At 39.4% G+C, this 22,308-nt stretch overlaps 1 protein-coding gene across 1 annotated transcript in view; it reads right to left on the bottom strand.

The window, feature by feature from the left end:
• Cep128 (centrosomal protein 128) overlaps positions 1–22,308 on the bottom strand; it is a 363,113-nt gene that overhangs the window by 247,370 nt on the left and 93,435 nt on the right. The window contains exons 11-14 of the mRNA XM_004649677.2: positions 14,723–14,809; positions 11,928–12,002; positions 9,413–9,545; positions 6,473–6,624 (exon numbers count right to left, since the gene is read on the bottom strand). Of these exons, the coding sequence (XP_004649734.2) occupies positions 6,473–6,624; positions 9,413–9,545; positions 11,928–12,002; positions 14,723–14,809 (447 nt within the window). The remainder of the gene's footprint in view (positions 1–6,472; positions 6,625–9,412; positions 9,546–11,927; positions 12,003–14,722; positions 14,810–22,308) is intronic.

The raw sequence follows: 22,308 nt of genomic DNA, 5'->3' as shown, positions 1-22,308 counted from the left end.
TTTGTATACATATATGTATATAAATAGATGTATGAGTTATGTTTAAAAAGTTAGAAATTACCATTTCAGATAACATAAAAGTTTGCAAATATTCAGACTGTTTCTTTTATAATTTATTTGGCAGAGGAAGAAAGAGAAAAAATGGGCACACCAGGGCCTCCAGCCACTGCAGATGAATTCCAGATGTATGTGACACCATGTGCATCTGGCTAACATGGGTACTGGAGAATCAAACCAGGATCCTTTGGCTTTGCAGGCAAACACCTTAACCACTAAGCCAACTCTCCAGCCCCAGATTGTTTCTTTATTAATACATCCAAATAATAAATTTAAAAAATATTAGTATTAGCTGAAAGAAAAATACATATATACATACATATATTTTTCAGCCCACTTCCACTTTCAGGTGTTATAGAAATATCCATGCCAATGAGATAGCTACAGAAAATATAAAAGCAACCTTTTTCACCAACTCATAAAACTCCTGTTTTTTTCATATTAGGTGAAAAATGTGGGAATAAACCTAAGCCTACAGAACACATGGAGGTCTGTTCTATTTTTGCATTTTCACTTGTTAAGCAGGTCTGTCAAGATTCATATTTTTTAAATCTCAAGTATAGAGCTACAGAGAATGGCACTTGCCTGCAAAGCCTAAGGATCTAAGGTTCAATTCCCCAGTATCCACGTAAGCCAGATGATGCACAAGGAGGCGCATTCATCTGGAGTTTGTTTGCAGTGGCTAGAGGCCCTGGCATGCCCATTCTCTCTCTATCTGTTTCTCTCTCTCTTTCTCTCTCTCTCATAAATAAATAAAATCCCTTTTAAAAATCTCATGTATAGAACATTTACAGACTTAAGAAAGTGTCCATATGTCAGAAGCAATCTCATCTCCACTAAGTTCAATAAGTTTAGCCTTTGTGATAGTTAACCTTGATTATCAACTTGATGGAATGAATTATAATTATCAAAAGAAACCTTTTCTTCCTTAAATTGCTACTGCCAGGCATTTTGTCACAGTAAGAAGAAAAGTAACTAGTACAGCCTCAGTCTAAACACTTTTGCTGCCAATATGTTTACTTAATCATCCATTCTGGATACTGGAAATTATTTAATACTCAGGCAATACCTTATTTTGTAACATGTACATGGACAAGTATAAAGAAACAATATTAAAATTTTTAAACAGGGGAATTAAAGGCAGAGTAATAAAAGTCTCTAAGGCCTTACACCTCCAAGAATCTTATTGCTAAGTGCATTGAAGGAAGCATTATGGCACAACAAGGTCCTCAGAGAAGAGACAGAAGCCCTTTTTACTCTAATGTTGAAAGCATGGCAAGAGGCCAGCCTTCCCTTCCCTCTGCTCAACCATACTACAAACTATCCTCTCTTTTTAAAGTACATCTCACATTACAATCCCATTTTCCCCTAATGAATAATCATGTCAGTTGTCACTCAGTTATCATTTCCAACATTTAATCTAAATTATGTTCAGCATCCTGTGCTTTTTTTTTTTTAACTTACTTTCTTCCTTTGAGTTTCTTGGTTGAATTTAAAAGTCAAATTTTTTTCAAGAAGAGTTAAGTTGATGGAAGATGGAAGCAGAGATTAAATCAGGGGGAATCACTGATCAAGGATGCTTGGAATACTTATGAATACAAATAGCCTATCAAGGTTAATGAGGTTCAACCCGAGTTGAGAAGAAGGGGGAAACTGTACTTGGTATTTTCTATGCACATACAGATTTAAGGTCTGAGGTACAATTTAAAAAGTAAAGGATGCAAAGTCATCCTTGGGTTTTCTGAGAGCTACTTGAACTGTTTTTCTCTGGTGTAAAAGAACTGCTTCAAATATACATTCTGACTCAGCAGAAACTACGGCAATCAGTGAGACAATGCAAAGGCCCTCGTGAGGACGGACAGCTCCTCCAATGCCAGCAAATGCTAGCTTCCAAAAGCACGACCAGGTTTTTCAATTATGCATTTCCTTAGCTAGCAAATACTAACTGAGCACAAAACACAGGGTAACACAATTAGACATAGACAGTAAGCCCTATTTTAACCCACACCCACTCAGAAGCTAAAAAGGAACAGAACCCTTTAAATGTTAAGTGGCCCCCTGAATGCCACAAATCAAAATGATGCTTTTCCCTGCATATGGGTAAGTAGTCCACAACAAATCTGTACACAACAACATAGCAAAGAAAAAAGCAAATGAAACAGTGAACGACAGAGTGCATGCACAGAAAAGACTGTTCAAAGACAAGAGATGTCAGTTCAACACACTCCAGAGCAAAGAAAGAAAATCAAGCAGCAGTAAACTCCATTAAAGGGAATGAAAGGGCTAGGACCCTTACTACATCCATGAGCAAACAGAATTTGAATGTCCCTATTTTCTGATTCTGTCTTCACTAAGCAATTCCTTGGCTTCAAATTCCAACACCTAGATACAGAAAATTGGAGACTGGCACAGTTTTTAAAATCCACACAGGGAGTTTCCGCTGGTACTCTTATTATGCCCACTGCCTGCTTAGTGGCATTGTGAAGGTGAGCAAAGTCACCTCAGTCATATTAACTCTGGACTCAGAAAGCAAGTTTCCAGATAGAAGAACATCCAGACAAGATGCATTCACCAAGGTAAAAATGTCAAATTCAGCTCTCTTGGTGACAAGGCAGCTGGTTTAACCCTGTACCTCCCTTTTGTATTTTATTTTCTGCCACTTTGAAATCTTAGAGAAACCTATCCAGCTCGCTTTCAGACTGAGTGAAAATGCTACTCTAAGAATAGCAAGAGTAAGAGCCAAAGGAAGGGTGGGACTCCTTACAATGTGCTCCTCCAGACACAAAATGGCCTGGATATACATGACCTCACAGTGCCTGACACTGCCTACACAAGACCATCATAACAGGAGGAAAACATCATGACATCAAAATAAAAGACTGATTGAGAGGGGGAGGGGATATGATAGAGAATGGAGTTTCAAAGAGGAAAGTGGGGGAATGGAGGGCATTACCATGGGATATTATTTACAATCATGGAAATTGTTAATTAAAAAAAAAAGTCAAAATCAAAAAAAAAAAAAAAAGAAAGAATAGGAGAAGGAAGGATTACCACTTACACCAAACATAAGCCAAAAGGCTTCAGGGAGGAAATAGATTAGGATTTCCCAAAGAAAGATATGGCATTGCAGAAGCAGTAAATAACTTGAACAAAAGCAAAATAAGATGAAAATTTTAGAACTTTAAGAAAAAGTGAATTATTTAACAAAACTATATGTGAAGTCCAACATGAGCTGTAAGAAAAGCACTTAAAAATTAATAACATTGGCCAAGTATGGTGGAGCATGCCTCTAATCCCAGCACTTGGGAGGCATAAGCAGGAGGATCACTCTGAGTTCTCTGTCAGCCTCAGACTACATGGTGAATTCCAGGTCAACCTGGGCTACAGTGAGACCCTACCTCAACAACAACAACAACAAAAAAGAATTAGGGCTGGAGAGATGGCTTAGCAGCTAAGTGCTTGCCTGTGAAGACTAAGGACCCCAGTTCAAGGTTCAATTCCCCAGGACCCACATTAGCCAGATGCACAAAAGGGCACATGCATCTGGAGTTCATCTGCAGTGGCTGGAAGCCCTGATGTGCCCATTCTCTCTCTCGCTCGCTTGCTCGCTCTCACTCTCTGCCTCTTCCTCTCTCTGTCTGTCGCTCTCAAATAAATAAATAAAAATTTAAAAAAACAAAAAAATAAGAGAATTAACATAAATGAATAAACAAATTATAACAATGGTTACTTCCAGGCATGGTAGCATATTCCTTGAATCTTAGCACTTGGGAGGCACAGGTAGAAGGATTATCTTGAGTTCAAAACCACCCTGAGACTATATAGTGAATTCCAGATCAGCCTGGGCTAGAGTGAGATACTACCTTGAAAAACAAAGAGTGGCTGTTACACAGCAATCTTGGACCCAATCAAGAATCTAATTGTGTGCATATTTTATTTGGTCTTTTAAAAAGCAACCAAAAATATAGATTAATTTCTATTTTGTTATGGAATGCATAAAGTAATAGCTCAACAGCCCTAAATGACCTAATATTTTCTAAAAATAAGGCAAAAGCCAAATCCATTCAATTCTATTTCAAAGACAAGCTCAACTATTAGAGGTATTAAGTTAGTGATCTATGATCTACATTTCTCACAAAGCTTGCACTAGACTTGTTTTGAGAACAGCCTGGATATAAAAGATCATCAAAGGGTCTCCACAAAGTGGAACACAAAGATAATCAGTCGCTTACTGGATAACAAGTGATAGGAAGTTAACTATTTTTTTGTTGCTGTTAAAAATAAGGAATTTTGCCAGGCGTGGTGGCGCACGCCTTTAATCCCAGCACTTGGGAGGCAGAGGTAGGAGGATTGCTGTGAGTTCAAGGACACCCTGTGACTCCATAGTGAATTCCAGGTCAGCCTGGGATAGAGTGAGACCCTATCTCGAAAAACCAAAAAAAAAAAAAAAAAGGAATTTTGTTATCCCTGCAGTCACATGACTAAGACCATGACTTCCAGGACAACCTGGGCTACATAGGGAGCTCAAGGGTAGCCTGAGCTACACAGTAAGTTCTACCATAGAGACCAGATCAGCTGAGGTTTTGCTCCTGCTGTACTGCCAGCACCTGGCATAGAACAGGTGATCAATGGCATTTATGAATAAAAATTCTGTGAGTAATACTCTCTCGCCAACTGTTGTGCAAACCAAGCCCCACACAGCCAGTCCTAAACTGCAGGGAAGGAATGCCATGGATTATTACCAAGTTAGAAGAGAGTCAAGCCAGTTCCATCAGTAGAAGCATTAACATGCTACTAAAACAAATGAGGAAAAGCCATGGAGGAGGACAGCAAGGAGCAGCGAGGGAGCAGACCAGTGAGGCTAAGAACAACCAACAAAGGGACATTTCAACTACAATTTTTTTTTTTTTTTTTGCTTGACACAGAAAGAGGGAGTGAGAGAAAATGGGCACACCAGGGCCTACAGCCACTGCAGACAAACTCCAGACATGTGCGCCCCTTTGTGTATCTGGCTAACGTGGGTCCTGGAGAATCGAACCTGGGTCCTTTGGCTTTGCAGGCAAACGCCTTAACCGCTTAGCCATCCCTCCAGCCCACAACTACAATTTCTTTAATTCTATTCTACATCTACAAAATAACCATGTTTTACCACTTTCTGCATTTTATTTATTTAGGGATGAGAGAGAGAGAATGGGCACATCAGGGCCTCTAGCCACTGCAAATGAACTCCAGACATATGTGCCACCTTGTGCATCTGGCTTTATGTGGGTCCTGGGGAACTGAACCTGGGTGCTTTGGCTTTGCATGTAAACACCTTGGCAGCTAAGCCAGCTCTCCAGCCCACATTTTAGCACTTTCATCAGCAGAGTCAGGTGCTGAGCTAACCCAGGAGGCAAACTTTCAAAGTCATACCCTCTCCACAACTCTGAGACTATTTATCACAAGTACTTACTAAACCTGTGGAAAGCTCTGGAGAGAGTATGCCAATATTTCATTGTCTGCACTATCTTTATAATCGGAATCCTGAACCAAATCTAAAAACAGGCCGACAAGATGAAAGAGAAACCCAAACTGGAGTGATATTAAATATTTCCTTTGGGTGATATAAAGTTAGGTACATTCAACATCAATTTTCTACCTATCATTATAATTTAGGAAACTCTTCAAATGTAGTGACTTATTACAATTAGAACACAACCACTCTAATAAACAGATACAGGAAAGAATTGATACATATCTATTTCCAAATGTGTCATCAATGTTTGATCTAATTTGCATAATTAGAATTAGAATTAAGCTATTTCCTTTCATGAGGTCCTCTCCTTTGATTTTTAATATATTCTGGTAATTACCTCATCTGTGCTAGATAAAAGGCAGGCAGGAAACAGCAGCTGCCAGGCTACACTTCATTCACGGTTAGCACATATTCGCAAGGATCACACAACTGTAATTTGTGGAGGCATCACAAGGCTACCTCATGCAGAAAGGCCAAAGTTTGGAAACCTTTACAGAACCAGAAGAGCAGCATCGGTAGTGCTTCTCATTATGCCGGCCGCTAGCCCCACGACCAGAATAAACAGTGATTCGGGGCTATCTCAGAGAAGAAAAATTCCTTCTATCTGTGGCAAGGACTTAATTGCTAATAAGACAAAAATATTTTCAAGTAAATAATAGCAAAAGCTTTCATTCTGAGATAACGAAGGAAAGCAATCTAAGTCCTGGCTTTAGAATCCCAAAGGAAAAATGAAACTATATGAAGAGCTCTATATAAGGAAATTAGTCATTAACATAATTTTACATTATCCACACCCAAACCAGAGCTCTCAAAATAACATGCTTTCCTATTAAAATTTCATTAAGCCATTCTACTACATGAAATGAAAATCTTTCCAAGAGATTAAAAGTAAAAAGTCACCTCTATTTGTACAACCAAGCTTGCTTTCTCCTTGTCTTTCCGCTCCATGCACCGCTTTGCCTCCTCTAGCTCCGACGCCATGGCGTTCAAGTTCAGCTGCGCTCTCAAATCCGACAGCTGCTTCTCCAGGCCTTGCTTTCCCCTCTCAACCCCTTAGGAAAGAAAACATAAAGCACAATGGTTACATGTCTTCACAGGTGAATGTCCTAAGGCCTGACATCTCACTGTTTTTTGTTTTCCTTGTATTATTATTAACAACATATTTTATATGGATATAACAAGTGTTGATACCCTCTTTTCCCTCACCTCATCTCACTGTTCAATTTATCATAATCTACTCACTGACTTAATGGACCTTTCAGACTGTTTGGGGTCTCTTATAGTATCACTTCTCTGCCTTCTGGCTAAAATCAAGTAGAGTATCAAATTTCATATACTTTTCAAAAACAGATACACTGCATATCACCCCAAACTATTCTACTTTGGTACTAACATTTTGCTAATTTCTAATAAAACTTATTTCATAAAAATCCTACAACTTTTGTTCATTAATTTTCTTGCATCTCTATATCACCTCCAAACTTTTAAACAAAAGAGATGGAGAGATGACTCAGAGGTTAAGGCACGATTGCCTATGAACCCTAAGGACCCATGTTCTACTCTCCAGATCCCATGTTAGCCAGATGCACAAAGGTGAGGCAAGCACAAGATTGTACATGCCCACTAGGAGTTCAATTTCAGTGGCTGAGGCCTTGGCACACCAATTCTCTCTCCCTCTCTCTCTTACTCTTCCTCTCTCTCTCAAACAAAAATATTAAATTCAACTAAATTTCTCTAACTAAAGTTACTGATGTTTGCACAATGAAATGTTTTTCTTAGAATATGAAGTTATACAAGTTATCTGGAATTATAACACTCAACAATAAAAGGGATTAGTAGTTAACTTGATATGGGATGCTTGGTTGATGGCACACAGGGCACTATATCATGGTCTTGAAATACAAAGATGGCAGCATAAAGATCCCTCATCAATAAGTTGTTGTACAAGAGAGAAAACATAATATAACATACATCCTTTACTCTAAAATAACAATAATCAGAATACATGCTACAAGTTTTAAACTATTATTTTTCAAATGATCACCTTCTCCATGCACAAGAATTAAGTCCAAATGGGTCAAAGACCTTAATATCAGACCTGAAACTCTGAAATTGTTAGAGGAAAAAGTAAGGGAAACCCTTCAACATATTGGCAAAGACTTTCTGAATAACTCCAATTTCTCAGAAATAAGAAATTTGTGGAAATAAAAACACAGATCAACCACTGGGACTTCATGAAATTACAAAGCTTTTGTACAGCAAAGGACACTGTGCCTAGAGCAAAGAGGCAGCCTACAGAATGGGAGAAAATCTTTGCCAGCTACATATCTGACAGAGGATTAATATCTAGAATATACAAAGAACTCAAAAAACTAGGGGCTGGAGTGATGGCTCAGCAGTTAAGGCATTTACCTACAAAGCCAAAGGACCTCCGCTCAATTCCCTAGGACCTACATAAGCCAGATGCACAAGGTGGCACATGGGTCTGGAGTTCGTTTGCAATGGCTAGAGGCCCTTGTATGCAGGGAAAGGAATGCCATGGATTATTATTATTATTATTGGGTTAGTGTTGTGGTACCTGGCACCATTTTTTAACAGCTTCTCAATCATCACCTGCAAAGACAACATGCCAGAGCAGCGTCACTAAGATCAGCTCTGCATAAAACTGGACAAAGCACTTAGCAGCACGTATAACATAGGAACAGGACATCCTGTGTTCACAGAGGAAGGGGAGAATGCTATCCTATGATGCTTAAGGATAGAATTCAAGAGACACTAGAAAAGCAAGTTTGTTTAAAAAAAAATGGATGAATTCAGTAGAACATCTGCTAAGTTTCCACCCTGTAGAAAAGCACCAGGAGAGAGCCAATGAGCAACTTCATCTGGGCAGTTGAGGTGAGAAGAAAGAATGGAAAGCGAGTTAATGGTTATTCAATTTTTATTATTTTATTTTTGCATGTGTGTGTAGAGTATGTATATGACACGTTGTGTGCGCTGTGTGGTGTTTGTACATTTGTATGCAGATGTATGTACCTGTGGAGGCCAGTGGAGAGCATCAAGTGTCCCCTTATCACACATATACATCTTTCCTTGAGACAGGAGCCAGGAGTTACTGTCTGCCCATAGACCCCAGAATTCTCCAGTCTCTGCACCCTACCATAGACTGAAGCATTAGATTAAGTAACTCTTAAGGAGAAATAAAAAGTAAGAAAAGTCATTAATAGGACACAGGGCAAAAGCAAGCAACCTGTCAACAACAAACATAAGCAAAGGGAAAAGATTCAAATAAAAACAATGATAACAACTGAGACAGAACAATGAGGAATGGCCAGGGGCATTCACATCAGTGAAAAGCTTCCAGACAAAGAGGAAATAAACGAAGGGCAAATAAGCAAGGGTAAGTAAGACCTTTAAATTTGACCATAAGCACTAGCACACTAAGCCAAGATTGGATCTTGTCACCAATCTCTAAAATAACAAAAGCAACAGGATCTTAATTTTAATTGTTTTCATATTAAAATGTAAGAAAGAAAAAGTTAAAAAGTGTAAGTCCAGTGACAAGTTAAGTATAAAGTCAAAAGCACGCACACATGCACTCACAGAAATGGGAACAGGAGGACCACAACCTTCCATACAGCCCTGGAATGTTCTGAGAGGAAGCCCACAGAGCTGCAGGTCTGACAGCAGAAGTGGGTTTAGACATCAAACACAGACATTAAAGGGAGATTCTAAGCTGTGATCAACATGTTGGAAAACCCCGTAGGTCACTGAGAAATAGATGAGTCAAGCACAACATGAGGAGTGTGGTTCTGAAGATGGGCAACCCACATAATCACAAACCTCTTCTGAACCTCCAGTCATCTCCTTGGTCATCCTGATGGTTTGACTGCTGCTTGGAAAAGCAGGATGCTTGATGTTGTAAACCCTTCCGGTCACCTTCGGCTTTAGTAAGTTGTGAACGCAGTTCTTCTACCTAAATACATTTAGTCAAAACATCAAATTTTTATCAGTTTTCAAAAGCAGAAAAAAAATCGACTCATCGGTTCTCCAGAGGACAACATTCCCTCCATGGACTATGGTAACAAGGTAACTCCATGCCACACCAGACACAGCAGGAGCGCCCTTGACTCCTTTTGTAATTCCTCCATTCCTGCTACACAGAACGTTTCTCTGCCTCCCTGTCCATTGTAATGAAGAATGTGAACACATTTCTGTTTCTTTCTTGGAAGTGCTAGTGACTGAACTTTGCAAAGGTGTGCAAGTAACAACCTATTCTGACCACATGTTTGTTTGTTTATTGTTTTCAGATAGGGTTTTGCTATATATTCCATCGGCCTCTCCCAGCCATCCTCTTACCTCAGCCTCCTGAGTGCTGAAATTACAGGCATATGCCCTCTTCCTGGCTCAAACATATTTTTTTAAATTTTTTTTTATTTATTTATTTGAGAGCAACAGACACAGAGAGAAAGACAGAGAGGGAGAGAGAGAATGGGCGCGCCAGGGCTTCCAGCCTCTGCAAACGAACTCCAGATGCGTGCGCCCCCTTGTGTATCTGGCTAACATGGGTCCTGGGGAATCAAGCCTTGAACCGGGGTCCTTAGGCTTCACAGGCAAGCGCTTAACTGCTAAGCCATCAGCCATCTCTCCAGCCCTCAAACATATTTTTTAAACTTCCTATTTTAACCTCAGTTCATTCCACTACATTTTTTTTTTTTTTGAGGTAGAGTCTCACTCTGGCCCACGATGACCTGTAAGTCACTATGCAGTCTCAGGGTAGCCTCGAACTGACACAATCCTCCTACCTCTGCCTCCCAAGTACTAGGATTAAAGGCGTGCGCCACCATGCCCAGTCATTCCACTACTATAACCAAAATCTCCAATTAAGTACTACGTATTCTTATTTTTCACTGCCTGCCCATTCATATGAACATGGTATATTGGCTATTAAACTCAAGAAAAGCCAAGTCTGATATCAAAATAGAGCTCAAAATAAATAAGTAATATACATTACTATGGATAAACTATAATCTTCTAAAGTCAGGCATTCTTTTATTCATCTGTGTATGTCTACACAGAGATTAGCAAAAAAAAAAAAAAAAAAACTTAAAACAGGGCTGGGGAGATGGCTTAGCAATTAAGGCACTTGCCTGCAAAGCCAAAGGACCCAGGTTCAATTCCCCAGGACCCACGTAAGACAGATGCACAAGGTAGCCCATGTGTCTGGAGTTCATTTGCAGTGGCTGGATGCCCTGGCACACCCATTTTTCTCCCTTTCTCTCTCCCTGCCTCTTTCTCTCTCTCTCTAATAAATAAATCAAAGTAAAATATTTAATAAAAAAAACTTAAAACATAATAGATACATCCCCAATAATCATAATCAAGTTAGCAATAGAAAAAAAAATTCAGCCAGATAAGAATAAATATTTGAACTCTCTTGCATCAAAAACTGAAATTAGAGATTAGGAAGAAGGAAGAGAATAAAGAAGAACGATTTTTTTAAAAAAGAGCATAAGAACAGAATGAGATACAAACTTCCAGAGAAATTCAGAATATTCTGCCAATCTTAATTCCATATGACCACAAAGTCAATGAAAATTGCTAACAGCTTTGTAACATAGGTGCTGTGGCACATTTGTGGCATCAATTGTCAAGATGCAGAACTTCTAAATGCCTGTGATGCCCAACACCCTAGCCTAAAGAGCATGCTCTATAGGTGAATTATGTAATGCCCATTTCCAACCACAAGGAGCCTCAGCTGTGGTTTGTATTAAGCACAGGCAGAAAGTAGTCATAAGCCTGCACACCCCACCCAATGCACATAGGACAGCCACTTCAAGTTAGTGAACTTTAAGTAGCAGTTCATATAACTTTCATTATAAACTAATGGGTTAGGAAATGTTATGCCTAAAAATTATTCCTTATCTTTAGTTAAAGGAGCCAGGGAGTATCTTGAAAACATGAATAAAAGCAGCAAGGTATTCAAAGTCACTTGAACACGCAAAGGTCTGCTTAATGCATTTCTCCTTCCTCTATTATTCTCCAGTACCTCCTGGGAAAATGTTATCTTGCTCATCCAGTCTTACTTTTACACTGCTCCTGCTAAGAAAGATAAGTAGTAAGGTGGAGCAGTCATCAGCAAGATAGACTGTCACAGTGGGACTGGGTTGGTATTTTCTGGGAGATTTTTCTAATCTTCACATTTTGCTTACATGCTAACATATATGCTTTAGGAAAAAAATAATTCTGGACCCAGCTTTATCTGCTAGTTTTTTCCCCCCTCACAGTCATTTGCAAGAGAAAGAAATTCAAATCCTCAGTCAACGGAAAAGCAGACAGCCATCACTCCAGGACTCACCTGGTGCACAAGTGTTTCTCTGCTGCCTTCAGATTGGTTCAACAGCCAGCGAGATCTCTCCAGTTCCTGCTCAAGCTAGAGTTTCAACAGAGAGAAAAATGCATGTCCAACAGGGCAGAAGGTAAATTAAACACTGCCCCAATGCACAAGCTATCCAGTGGGACACAGTGTCAGAGAAAAATGGCAGAAAAATTTTCAGGAGATACTTGTAATTAAGTAGAAAATGACAAACAGCTCACCATAAACACTAAGCAACGACCTCAATTAGGACAACATTAGGTACGCAACGTAAGTCATCCAGACAGAGTCCCAGCGCTTTGTAACTAGTCAGCTCCAGCTCAACTCAGCCATGGTCTTCATTATGCCCCTTCTCCTGGGCCCCAGTTCTTCTATAAGATTATGATGTTTTACTGGAGATCACTTCCAGTGCAAAGCCATTTTAATAAAATTTCTAAAGCAATTTTTTTCTTTAAATTACCAATATTATCAAACTTAGTAAATTAGAACAAAAACTGCAAAGACCTAAATGAGTCAAAGTACTGTTCATCTAATTGGATAGTCCTCATTCTTATCCTAATATTAAAAAGATAGTCTCAAATTTTTAAATTTCTAAATTCAAATAAGAAATCTAAATTTTTCATCAATAATTTTGAGACTACATAAATACGCATGGTAAATGTGGGGAATTAGTGCAAATACCCTATAAAGTTAGAATATGGCAACTTTATTCCAAGTTGAAAGATGCAGCAGGATGAGACACAAATTTCTGAAGAGTGCGGGGCTTACATGGCTACCCTTGCTTACAGTTTGTAACAAGTTGTTGTGTCCAGTCATGAGCTGGTGTTAAGACCCTTTTCAGTGCTTAAATATATCATAGCTATCTTAAACTATCACTCCCTGTGAGCAAACCTCTCTCCTTTAAAGCTATGTATGTGGGAGGCATGCCTGGTGGGGAGAACGAGGCAGCCTCAGAGCAGTTCTTTCCCTCGACTATGGCAGCGCTAACAGGGCATCTACAGGAGACGAAGTGGACACAACTACACGCATTCACAATCACACACATCCCCACATCCATGCACACACTCAGTAAACAAGAACTGCACGTACGGCTGAAAAGAAATGTCTACACATTGCAGATGTTCCAATGTCAATTTCTTAGCTCTAAAAGGCAATGGTAATTATGTAAAAATGTTCTCATTGGGGAAAGTGGTTGAAGGTGCATGTGACCTCTCTATACATTTTATTTCAAAACATTCTATGAATTGATAATTATTTCAAAATAGATTTTTATCCATTTAAATAACTTTCCTTTAAAATTATACATGTGGCTTATAACATAAATATCATTATTTTTTTAATTTTTCATTTATTTATTTGAGAGCAACAGACAGAGAGAAAGACAGAGAGATGAGAGAGAAAATGGTCGTGCTAGGGCCTCCAGCCCCTGCAAACGAACTCCAGATGCGTGCGCCCCCTGGTGCTTCTGGCTAATGTGGGTCCTGGGGAATCGAGCCTTGAACCAGCATCCTTAGGCTTCACAGGCAAGCGCTTAACCGCTAAGCCATCTCTCCAGCCCGATAAATATCATTATTAAAACAAAGTTTGGGCGCTGGAGAGTTGGTAGCGGTTAAGCGCTTGCCTGTGAAGCCTAAGGATGCTGGTTCAAGGCTCGATTCCCCAGGACCCACATTAGCCAGAAGCACCAGGGGGCGCACGCATCTGGAGTTCGTTTGCAGGGGCTGGAGGCCCTAGCACGACCATTTTCTCTCTCTCTCTCTCTCTGTCACTCTCAAATAAACAAATAAAAATGAAACAAAAATATTAAAAAAAAAAACAAAGTTTACAGAGTATCATCAAATCCACACAAAATATTCTCCAACTTCTCTTTTCAATTCAATGAAGAAGTAAAGAGGTAAAAAGAAATCACAGCTGAGACAAAATGGTCTTAAAAGTCATATGCCTTTAATCCAGGCACTCAGGAGGCAGAGATAGGAGGATCACCATCAGTTCAAGGGCACCCTGAGAATAGAGTGAATTACAGGTCAGCCTGGGCTAACAGTGAGACCCTAATTCAGAAAAAAAAAAAAAAATGTCAGGTAAGACCCATACTGGTTAATAACCCTGTGAGTCAGCAATCTCAACTCCCAGAGAACAAACCCTACGGCCTGATATTCCCTGCTTAATGGGAAAACAATGCAGAAGCCTTATTAACTACAAAGGATGGTAAAAATGATAGGGACTAAATGCCAAAATATTTTGAATTGATAGTTCATTATCTTGGGCTTATCCTTATAACTAATTTGCAAAATTGAGAAGAGTTATCTGGAATCTGAATTCTCTTCTAAAGCTAAAGTTCTGGGTCTTGCCCACTAATAGATGAGAACATACATTACATGTCCTGAGCATGTGATGGGAGGAGAGGAAACTTCCAAAACTAGGCTGCTAAGAAAGGAATATACACAAAATACCTAGCCTTCATACAGCAAGCCTTCCTTCATACAGAAAGCCAGCCTTCCTTCAATATCAAGCCTTCCCCCCCTCACACAGTAGGCCTTCCTAACCCTGTAGCAGTTAGTTCTTTCAGTGTTCTCCAGCAAAAAGTCCAGGTTTAATTTACCACTCAGGAAGATCTTCAATGACAAAGGAGCAAATGACCTGTGTTTCTGAGAGATTCTACACAAAGCATCAAGGCTCCACTGAGGTCTAAGCAGCAATCTCAGGGACACTCTTCCAGGTACTCCACTCCCACTCGCCCCTACCCTCGAGATGCTGAAGGAAAACTATCAAAATCTTACTTGACTCTTCTCAGTCTCTGCTTGCAATAGTTTATTTTTCATTGCTCCCTCATTCTCATCTGCTTTAGCTTCTTGTTTCTTCAATGCCTACAAGGAAAGAGGAAGAAAACAATGAATTCCCCCAGACTATACAGAGGTCTGAAAATTACTACTAGGATTTATTAAAAATGGCGGAGGAGAATATCATCGTAGGTCACACAAAGCCTACAAACAAATGACAGCATGTTCATTCTTGGAAGCCCCAAGAACACTTCAGTGGGGACCACATACAATCAACTGACTGACCCTCCTCAATATATTCCACTTAGCTGCAAAGTCCATCTTTAAAATCTTGTTACACATTCAAAGCCTCTGGGTAGGGCTGGAGAGATGGCTTAGCAGTTAAGCGCTTTCTTGTGAAGCCTAAGGATCCCAGTTCAAGGCTCGATTCCCCAGTACCCACATAATCCAGATGCACAAGGGGGTGCATGTTTCCGGAGTTCGTTTGCAGAGTCTGGAGGCCCTGATGCAGCCATATTCTCTCTTTCTTTCACAGGCGCTCGCTCGTTGTGCGCTCTCTCTCTCTCTCTCTGTCTCTCTCTCACACACGCGCGTGCTCGTGCACACACACACACACACACACTCTCTCTCTCTCTCAAAAAAATAAATAAAAATACATTTTAAAAGTTCAAAAAAAAAAGACCCTGGGTAACTAATAGTTGTCTTGGAAACAAAGCTTACTGTGTACTGAAATAAGAATATGTACGAGTTATTTCACCCACTCAATTTCTTATACATAATGCCAAAAACCAGCTCACTAATTTTTCAAATTCTAAAAACATACTCTCCACAATGTGAAAATATGGTTGTGTCACTGTTCTGTAGATAACATTTTACTCCAAAACATATGGAGCTATCCAAACTACACTCAACCTAGAGAGGAGACTTCATTTTCTAGTTTCCCCTCTTTAGTAAAAAAGGAAGAAAAAAAAATTAAGAAAATTCTTTGAAAAGGTAACGACAAAAATGCTTGTTTGGGTTTGTTTCTATGTTAAAAATAATTAAATTTAGAAGGGAAAAATTCATATTCTAAGCAGACTTTAATAATATGTAAAAAAACACATTTGACTAAAACAATTGACAGTGATATATTTAAGTAAAGTATATATAGAGAAAATCAAACTGCCAAAAGTCTTTCCCAACAAGATCAAAGGAAAAACAAAGTCAGGTAAATAAGTTAATAATATGCTTTGACCTAAGTACACCATAATAATCTATTTCATTAGCTTATATACTCAACAAATACTTCCAAGAATTACTTTCACTGTATCAGGCAGTATCCTGGGACTCACCTGCCCATTACCCACCAAAGCACTACCTCTCCACCTTGCAATAGTAACACAAAATCGTGTGATGGAGAGATGGTTTAGTGGTTAGGGAACTTGCCTACAAAGGCAAAGGACCCAGGTTCCATTCCCCAGTATCCACATAACATCAGATGCACAAGGTGGCATATGTGTCTGGAGTTCATTTACAGTGGCTGGAGGCCCTGGTGTGCCCATTCTTTCACTCTCTGCTTTGTCTCTCTGTCTCAAATAAATAAATATTTAAATTTTAAGAGGTTGTGATGAAAACTAACAGCTCAATCAAATCAATACTTAGCACTTCAAAAATACACAGTAAAGGCAGTTACTAATTCACCAATTACTGACATTGGTAATGTATTAAAACCATATCTTTCAGGCAGGTATCAAGAGATCTTAATATATCATAATGACTTTATTATAGATCAAATGAAATTTGTGTTATTATTTAATTCTATATGTATGTAAAACATATTTGATGATGGCTAGTGGAATGTATTTATAAATTTTTTCTGAACAAAATCATTGTGACTTAAAAATTACTGCTAGCATCCTTATTCTTCTCTTCCTCAGTGTATGTGTGTGTGTGTCAGTAAAATGGGGTAAAGCAGTTATTGGATATGAGGGCAATCTAGTTGAGACATCTGTCACCCCACTGACAGCCAGGATTGTTTCAAGCGACCTCACTAGCTGAGAGGGTGTCCTCCTCACCTTCCTCACTGTTCCACGTGCATACCCTCCTGAAGCTCCATGTTCAATAGAAAAGAATAACCTCCCCAAAAAGAGGAACACGATTCTTCAGCCATGAGTATTCGAGTGGCTGCGTGTCCCTACTAGAATTTCCAGAAGAGAAGTTGTTGCTGCATTTTAAATTTTTTAATCTATTTAGCTACAAAATTCTAAACTATCTTATTCCATCCACAATATCATCATTCCAAACTGCCCAATTTTTGAATGAGTTAAACTTGGCTGTCTTTCTATTGCTTCATTTGGAAGTAATAGTAAAAGTCAGGTTGGAGTCCTGCACAAAGAGGTAATTAGGAGAAAGACTTCAAGCAGCTGACAAGTTTCATCCAACTGTACGTAGCCTCCATTTCATGAGAGCCTTTCCCTTCCACAGTTGAATTTAAAATCCAACTCGGAAGAGTCTGCAACACAACACTGGCCCATGATGTTGAGATGAGATGACCCCTCGTGCCCAGTGTGACTCCAGGCAGGACTTCATATCCAGATGCCTCCTCCCAGGGCCTCTGCTAACTGATGCAAGAGAAGCAGGAGTCTCCATCTGCTGATTCTTCACGTAGCCTGATATGAACTAAATTCCCAAAATTCCCCAAGTGAAGAAATGCTTCCAGTTTACCATCTGGAATTAATCCATTGCTTTTCTTTCCCATGATTTCCAAAAATTTAATTTTAAAAATCATAACATTGAACACTGCAAAAATGAGAAAGATTTGTTAACATTGCCCAAGTGCTTGCTTATTTATTCTGATCAACCACATTAAAAAATCTTCATTTTGGGCTGGAGAGATGGCTTAGCGGTTAAAGCACTTGCCTGTGAAGCCTAAGGACCCCGGTTTGAGGCTCGGTTCTCCAGGTCCCACGTTAGCCAGATGCACAAGGGGGCGCACGCATCTGGAGTTCGTTTGCAGAGGCTGGAAGCCCTGGTGCGCCCATTCTCTCTCTCTCCCTCTATCTGTCTTTCTCTCTGTGTCTGTCGCTCTCAAATAAATAAATAAATAATTTTTAAAAAAAACTTCATTTTACTTCTTTTTGCTTACTTAGACATTTTACATAATCATTCAAAATTTTTATTTATTACAAAATAATCTTCATTCATCAAGAAACATCTCCAAGAAGTAGTAGAAAAACTTTTATTTCATTGTAGTGTATGTTTCAGAAGGCCATAGACCCGGTCTCTCATCATCATATTTTTAAGACAGCACTTGACATATGTTGGTTGAATACATGTTATTAGATGCATAAATATTCCTTTACAGTCTCTGACTAACAACTTCACTTTGCAGTTGGACAACTATGTCATTATTAAATTTCTCCCATCTTTTTAAATCACTCTATTCTCTCAAACTTCAAGTTATCTATCTCAAAAAACTGTTACATTTAGTGATGATAAAACAAATATTTATTTTGTTTTAAGTCAAAGAGATATCATTTTCTTGCTTTCAGAAATCATAATTTCAGTGATTTAGAAATAAAAAAGAATTCCTTAATTGGTCTTAAGTCTTTCCCTTTAGAAATAATGGAAGGTTTACAGAATTGTCACAATAATTCAAGAGTTCTCCTATACCATTCAAAATCCTTTCTCTAAAATTTATGTATAACATAACCATGGTACAGTTAGCAAAACTGAGTCAGTAACATCACCAAAAAAAAAAAAAAAAAAAAAACACTAGGATACAAACTTTATCCAAATGTATTTTTGTTGTTGTTATTTTTATTTATTTATTTGAGCGCAACGAAGAGAGAAAAAGAGTGGGGGTGCACCAGGGCCCCCAGCCACTGCAAATGAACTTGCATGTGCCACCTTGTGCATTTGGCTTACGTCCTGAAGAATTGAGTTTCGAACCAGGGTCCCTAGGCTTCACAAGCAAGTGCTTAACCACTAAGCAATCTCTCCAGCCCCCAAATATCTTTTTTTTTCCACTAATACTTTTTCTGTTGTTATTCCAACATTAAATCTATAACACTATACTGCATTTAGTTACTACCCTTCCCTATTCTCTGATCATTAAAGTTTCTTATCTCCTATCTTTCTTTTTATGATCCTAATGTTTCTGCAGTACACTGATGAGGTATAAACTTGGGGTAATATGTGCAACAATTCAAGTGCCTTTGCACTGTATCACATTGTAGGATCATTATGGCTCATGATAGGTGACATTATTCTTAACACTAGATTAAGGTAAGGTGATCTCTGTCAAATTTTTCTACCATAAACTGTATCCTCACTTTTCTGTAATGTCTTTATAAGGCACATCCTTCCCTTTCCATAGTGTATTTATAAGTAGGCCCAGCCCAGGTTTAAGGGGAATTTCTCTGCCCCTCTATAAGAGTGTTAAAGAATGTGCTAGCAGATTAAAACTGCAATTGCATTGGGAGACATTTTTAACACAACGCAAGTATAAATTTTCACCCAATTTTACCTCACAGACAATAGTTCACATAGTAGCTATTTGGGTTTACTACAGCTCGAGAACCAGACAATAGGGAGAGTTAGCTTGTCTAGTGCCAGAAGGTGCTACATGAATAAATGAAGGGAAATGGCCAACATTTGTCCAAGCAACTCATGGTCTAAGCTACTCAGCAGGAAACAAACTGACGTGATGCTCATAGAAGTGCAATAGTGGCACACAGCCATGGTAGGTAACCATCTGCTCTTGAAGTGGCTAACAGATCCACTCAATGGAATGGAAACCATAGCTGGAACTGGGAAACAAATCAGAACCCTATCCAAAAACCGAGTTCTTTCTCCAATATCAAGCTCCCACCAATCTTGGGCTACCAGAGGGCCTATATCCATTAAATTATCTCTAAAATAATAATGGTTATCCCATTTATCTGGTGCTGACTTCACCCTCCACTGGAGAATCTGCTTCTCTTTTTCAGATGGACATAAAACCTGAAGAGAAAATCAGCCCATCACACCTCACCAGGGCCCCAGATGAAACCATAGAGTAATTGAGGAAATTAGCAAGAGTGCTACTTTCTTGGTGGAACCTTTTACCAGCACAAGGGTGAAGGAGATACACACAGAGAACATTCAGCTCCTACCAAACGAGATATCCAGAGACAGAGTCTATCAAGACCTCATCACTGAAGCAGATCTAATATGAACCCAACATGGCTCAAGGAAATTCACAGAAAAGGGGGCAGAAAGACTGTTAGAGCCACAGGTTGGGACATTATGCACAGAGACAATGCCTCTTCCCCATAACTGATGGCTAACCCCAAAATGCATGACCCATAATCCCCAATGAGGAAGGGGAAGTACAGGGAAGAGGCTGACAATGGTACCAACATGGCTATTTACAAACTGAGTATGTATATAACCAATAAAGAAAAAAATAATAATACATTTTTTCTCATCATAACATATAGTCTAATATAATACAGGTTCCAAAAAGTTCACACAGCCAGTGCCCACCAGTAAGTAAAATGCTGAACTTTGGGCTGGAGAGATGGCTTAGCAGTTAAGGCACATGCCTGTGAAGTCTAAGGACCCCAGTTTGATTCTCCAGGTCCCACGTTAGCCAGATACACAAGAGGGCACATGCATCAACCATTTTTCCTCAAATTTCTTTATGTCGTTTTTTTCTTACTGCTGTATAGAATTCCATTGTGTAGATATACCACATCTTTGTTATCCATTCTTCTAATGATGGACATCTGGGTTGATTCCAGCTTTTAGCTATTACAAATTGAGCCGCTACAAACATGGTTGAGCAAATCTCTCTGGCTTTTGGTTTGAAGATTTTAGGGTAGATGCCCAGTAATGGTATAACTGGGTCTGTTGGTATTTCTATAGTCAGCTTTTTCAGGAGTCTCCATATTGCTTTCCAAAGTGGTTGTACCATCCTGCATTCCCACCAACAGTGAATGAGTGTCCCTGCTTCTCCACATCCTCGCCAGCATTTATTTTCATTTGACCTTTTGATGTTGGCTATCCTTATTGGGGTAAGGTGGAATCTCATAGTTGTTTTAATTTGCATTTTTCTGATGATTAGGGATGATGAACATTTTCTTAAGTGTGTGTTTGCCATTTGTATCTCTTCCTCTGTGAATTGCTTGTTTAACTCTGTGCCCCATTTTGTGAGTGGGGTATTTGTCTTCTTATTGTTTAGACTTTTGAGTTCTTTGTAAATTCTAGAGATAAGGCCTCTATCAGTTGGATAATCTGCAAATAACGGCAATGGTACCATAAAATTCTACTTCCTAAAAGACAGACCAAATGGCTGAACCTTCACTAGACCCTTACAGGAAACACCTGAACCACAAGACACTGGAGAAGGTAGGATCAAGACTGACCTAAATCTTCTACATCTTCCCTCCCTCCCTCTTCCCCTTTCCCCGCTATCTCTCTCCTCTCTAACTCTTGTATAGTAGTTATGTTTCTCCTCAATTTCTTAGTGGACACTGACCTGTAACCCCCACTTCCAGCTTGGGCCTACCATCCACAATGAGCTTTTGATCAGAGAAACCTACAAGGTTTCCCAAAACAATGACAGACTTCTGTCAGAGTACTTGATGACCCACCAAAGGCCAGTGGTAAGACCCCATTGCTGAAGACTCCATACGCAGCTGACGCGTAAAATGGAATGACATGGCTGGAAGCCAGGAGAAAGTCAGTCCCCAGACAGTCAGCGTGTCTAGTGCCAGAAGGTGCTACATAGGCGACTGGGGGAAACGACCAATATCTGTCCAAGCAACGCATTGTGTAACCTAATTAGCAACAAATAACCTGATGTGATGCCCACACAAGTGCAATAGTGGTACACAGCCATGGTGAGGAACCAATTGCTCTTGATTTGGCTAACTGATCCACTCAGTGGTACTAGACCCATAGCTGGAGCTGGGAAACAAGTCAGAACCATACCTAAACACAAGCCCACTCTACAATATCAAGCTACCATCAATCACGGGGTATAAGAGGGCCTACACCTATCATACTGTCTATCAAAAAAATAAATGTTATCTCAATTCTCTGGGTGCTAACTTACTCTCTGTTGGAGAATCTGCTTCTCTTTTCCAGATAGATGCAGATCCTAAGAAGAGAGCTGCCCCAACATACCTCAAAAGGGGCCCAACTGAAACTAAGGACAATTGGCAAAACAAGCAAGGGTGATGTTTTCCTGTGAACCGGATACCAGCACAAAGGGAAAGGAGACCAACGCAGAGAAAAATCAACTCCTACCAAATCAGAGAGCCAGAGCCTCAGAGGCCCCCAACACCTCAGCACTGAAGCAGACCAAAAATGAACCCAACATGGCTCAGGGAAATTTTGCGGAAGAGGGGGCAGAAAGAATGTCAGAGTCACATGTTGGGTCATGATTTGCAGAGACATTTATCATACCAATAACTGGGGGCTAACTCCACAATGCACGACCCATTTTCATCAACAAGGAGGATCCAATGGGAGGGGGTAGATCACAGATGAGCCTAAATAATGGTACCAAACTGCCTGTATTTACTGAAAAGAAAACTAATAAATTAAATTAAAAAAAA

This window comes from Jaculus jaculus, chromosome 7 (assembly GCF_020740685.1).
Source record: "Jaculus jaculus isolate mJacJac1 chromosome 7, mJacJac1.mat.Y.cur, whole genome shotgun sequence".
Lineage (NCBI taxonomy): Eukaryota > Metazoa > Chordata > Mammalia > Rodentia > Dipodidae > Jaculus > Jaculus jaculus.
The sequence above is the reverse complement of the archived record's forward strand: the minus strand, read 5'-3'. Positions and strand labels throughout refer to the sequence as shown.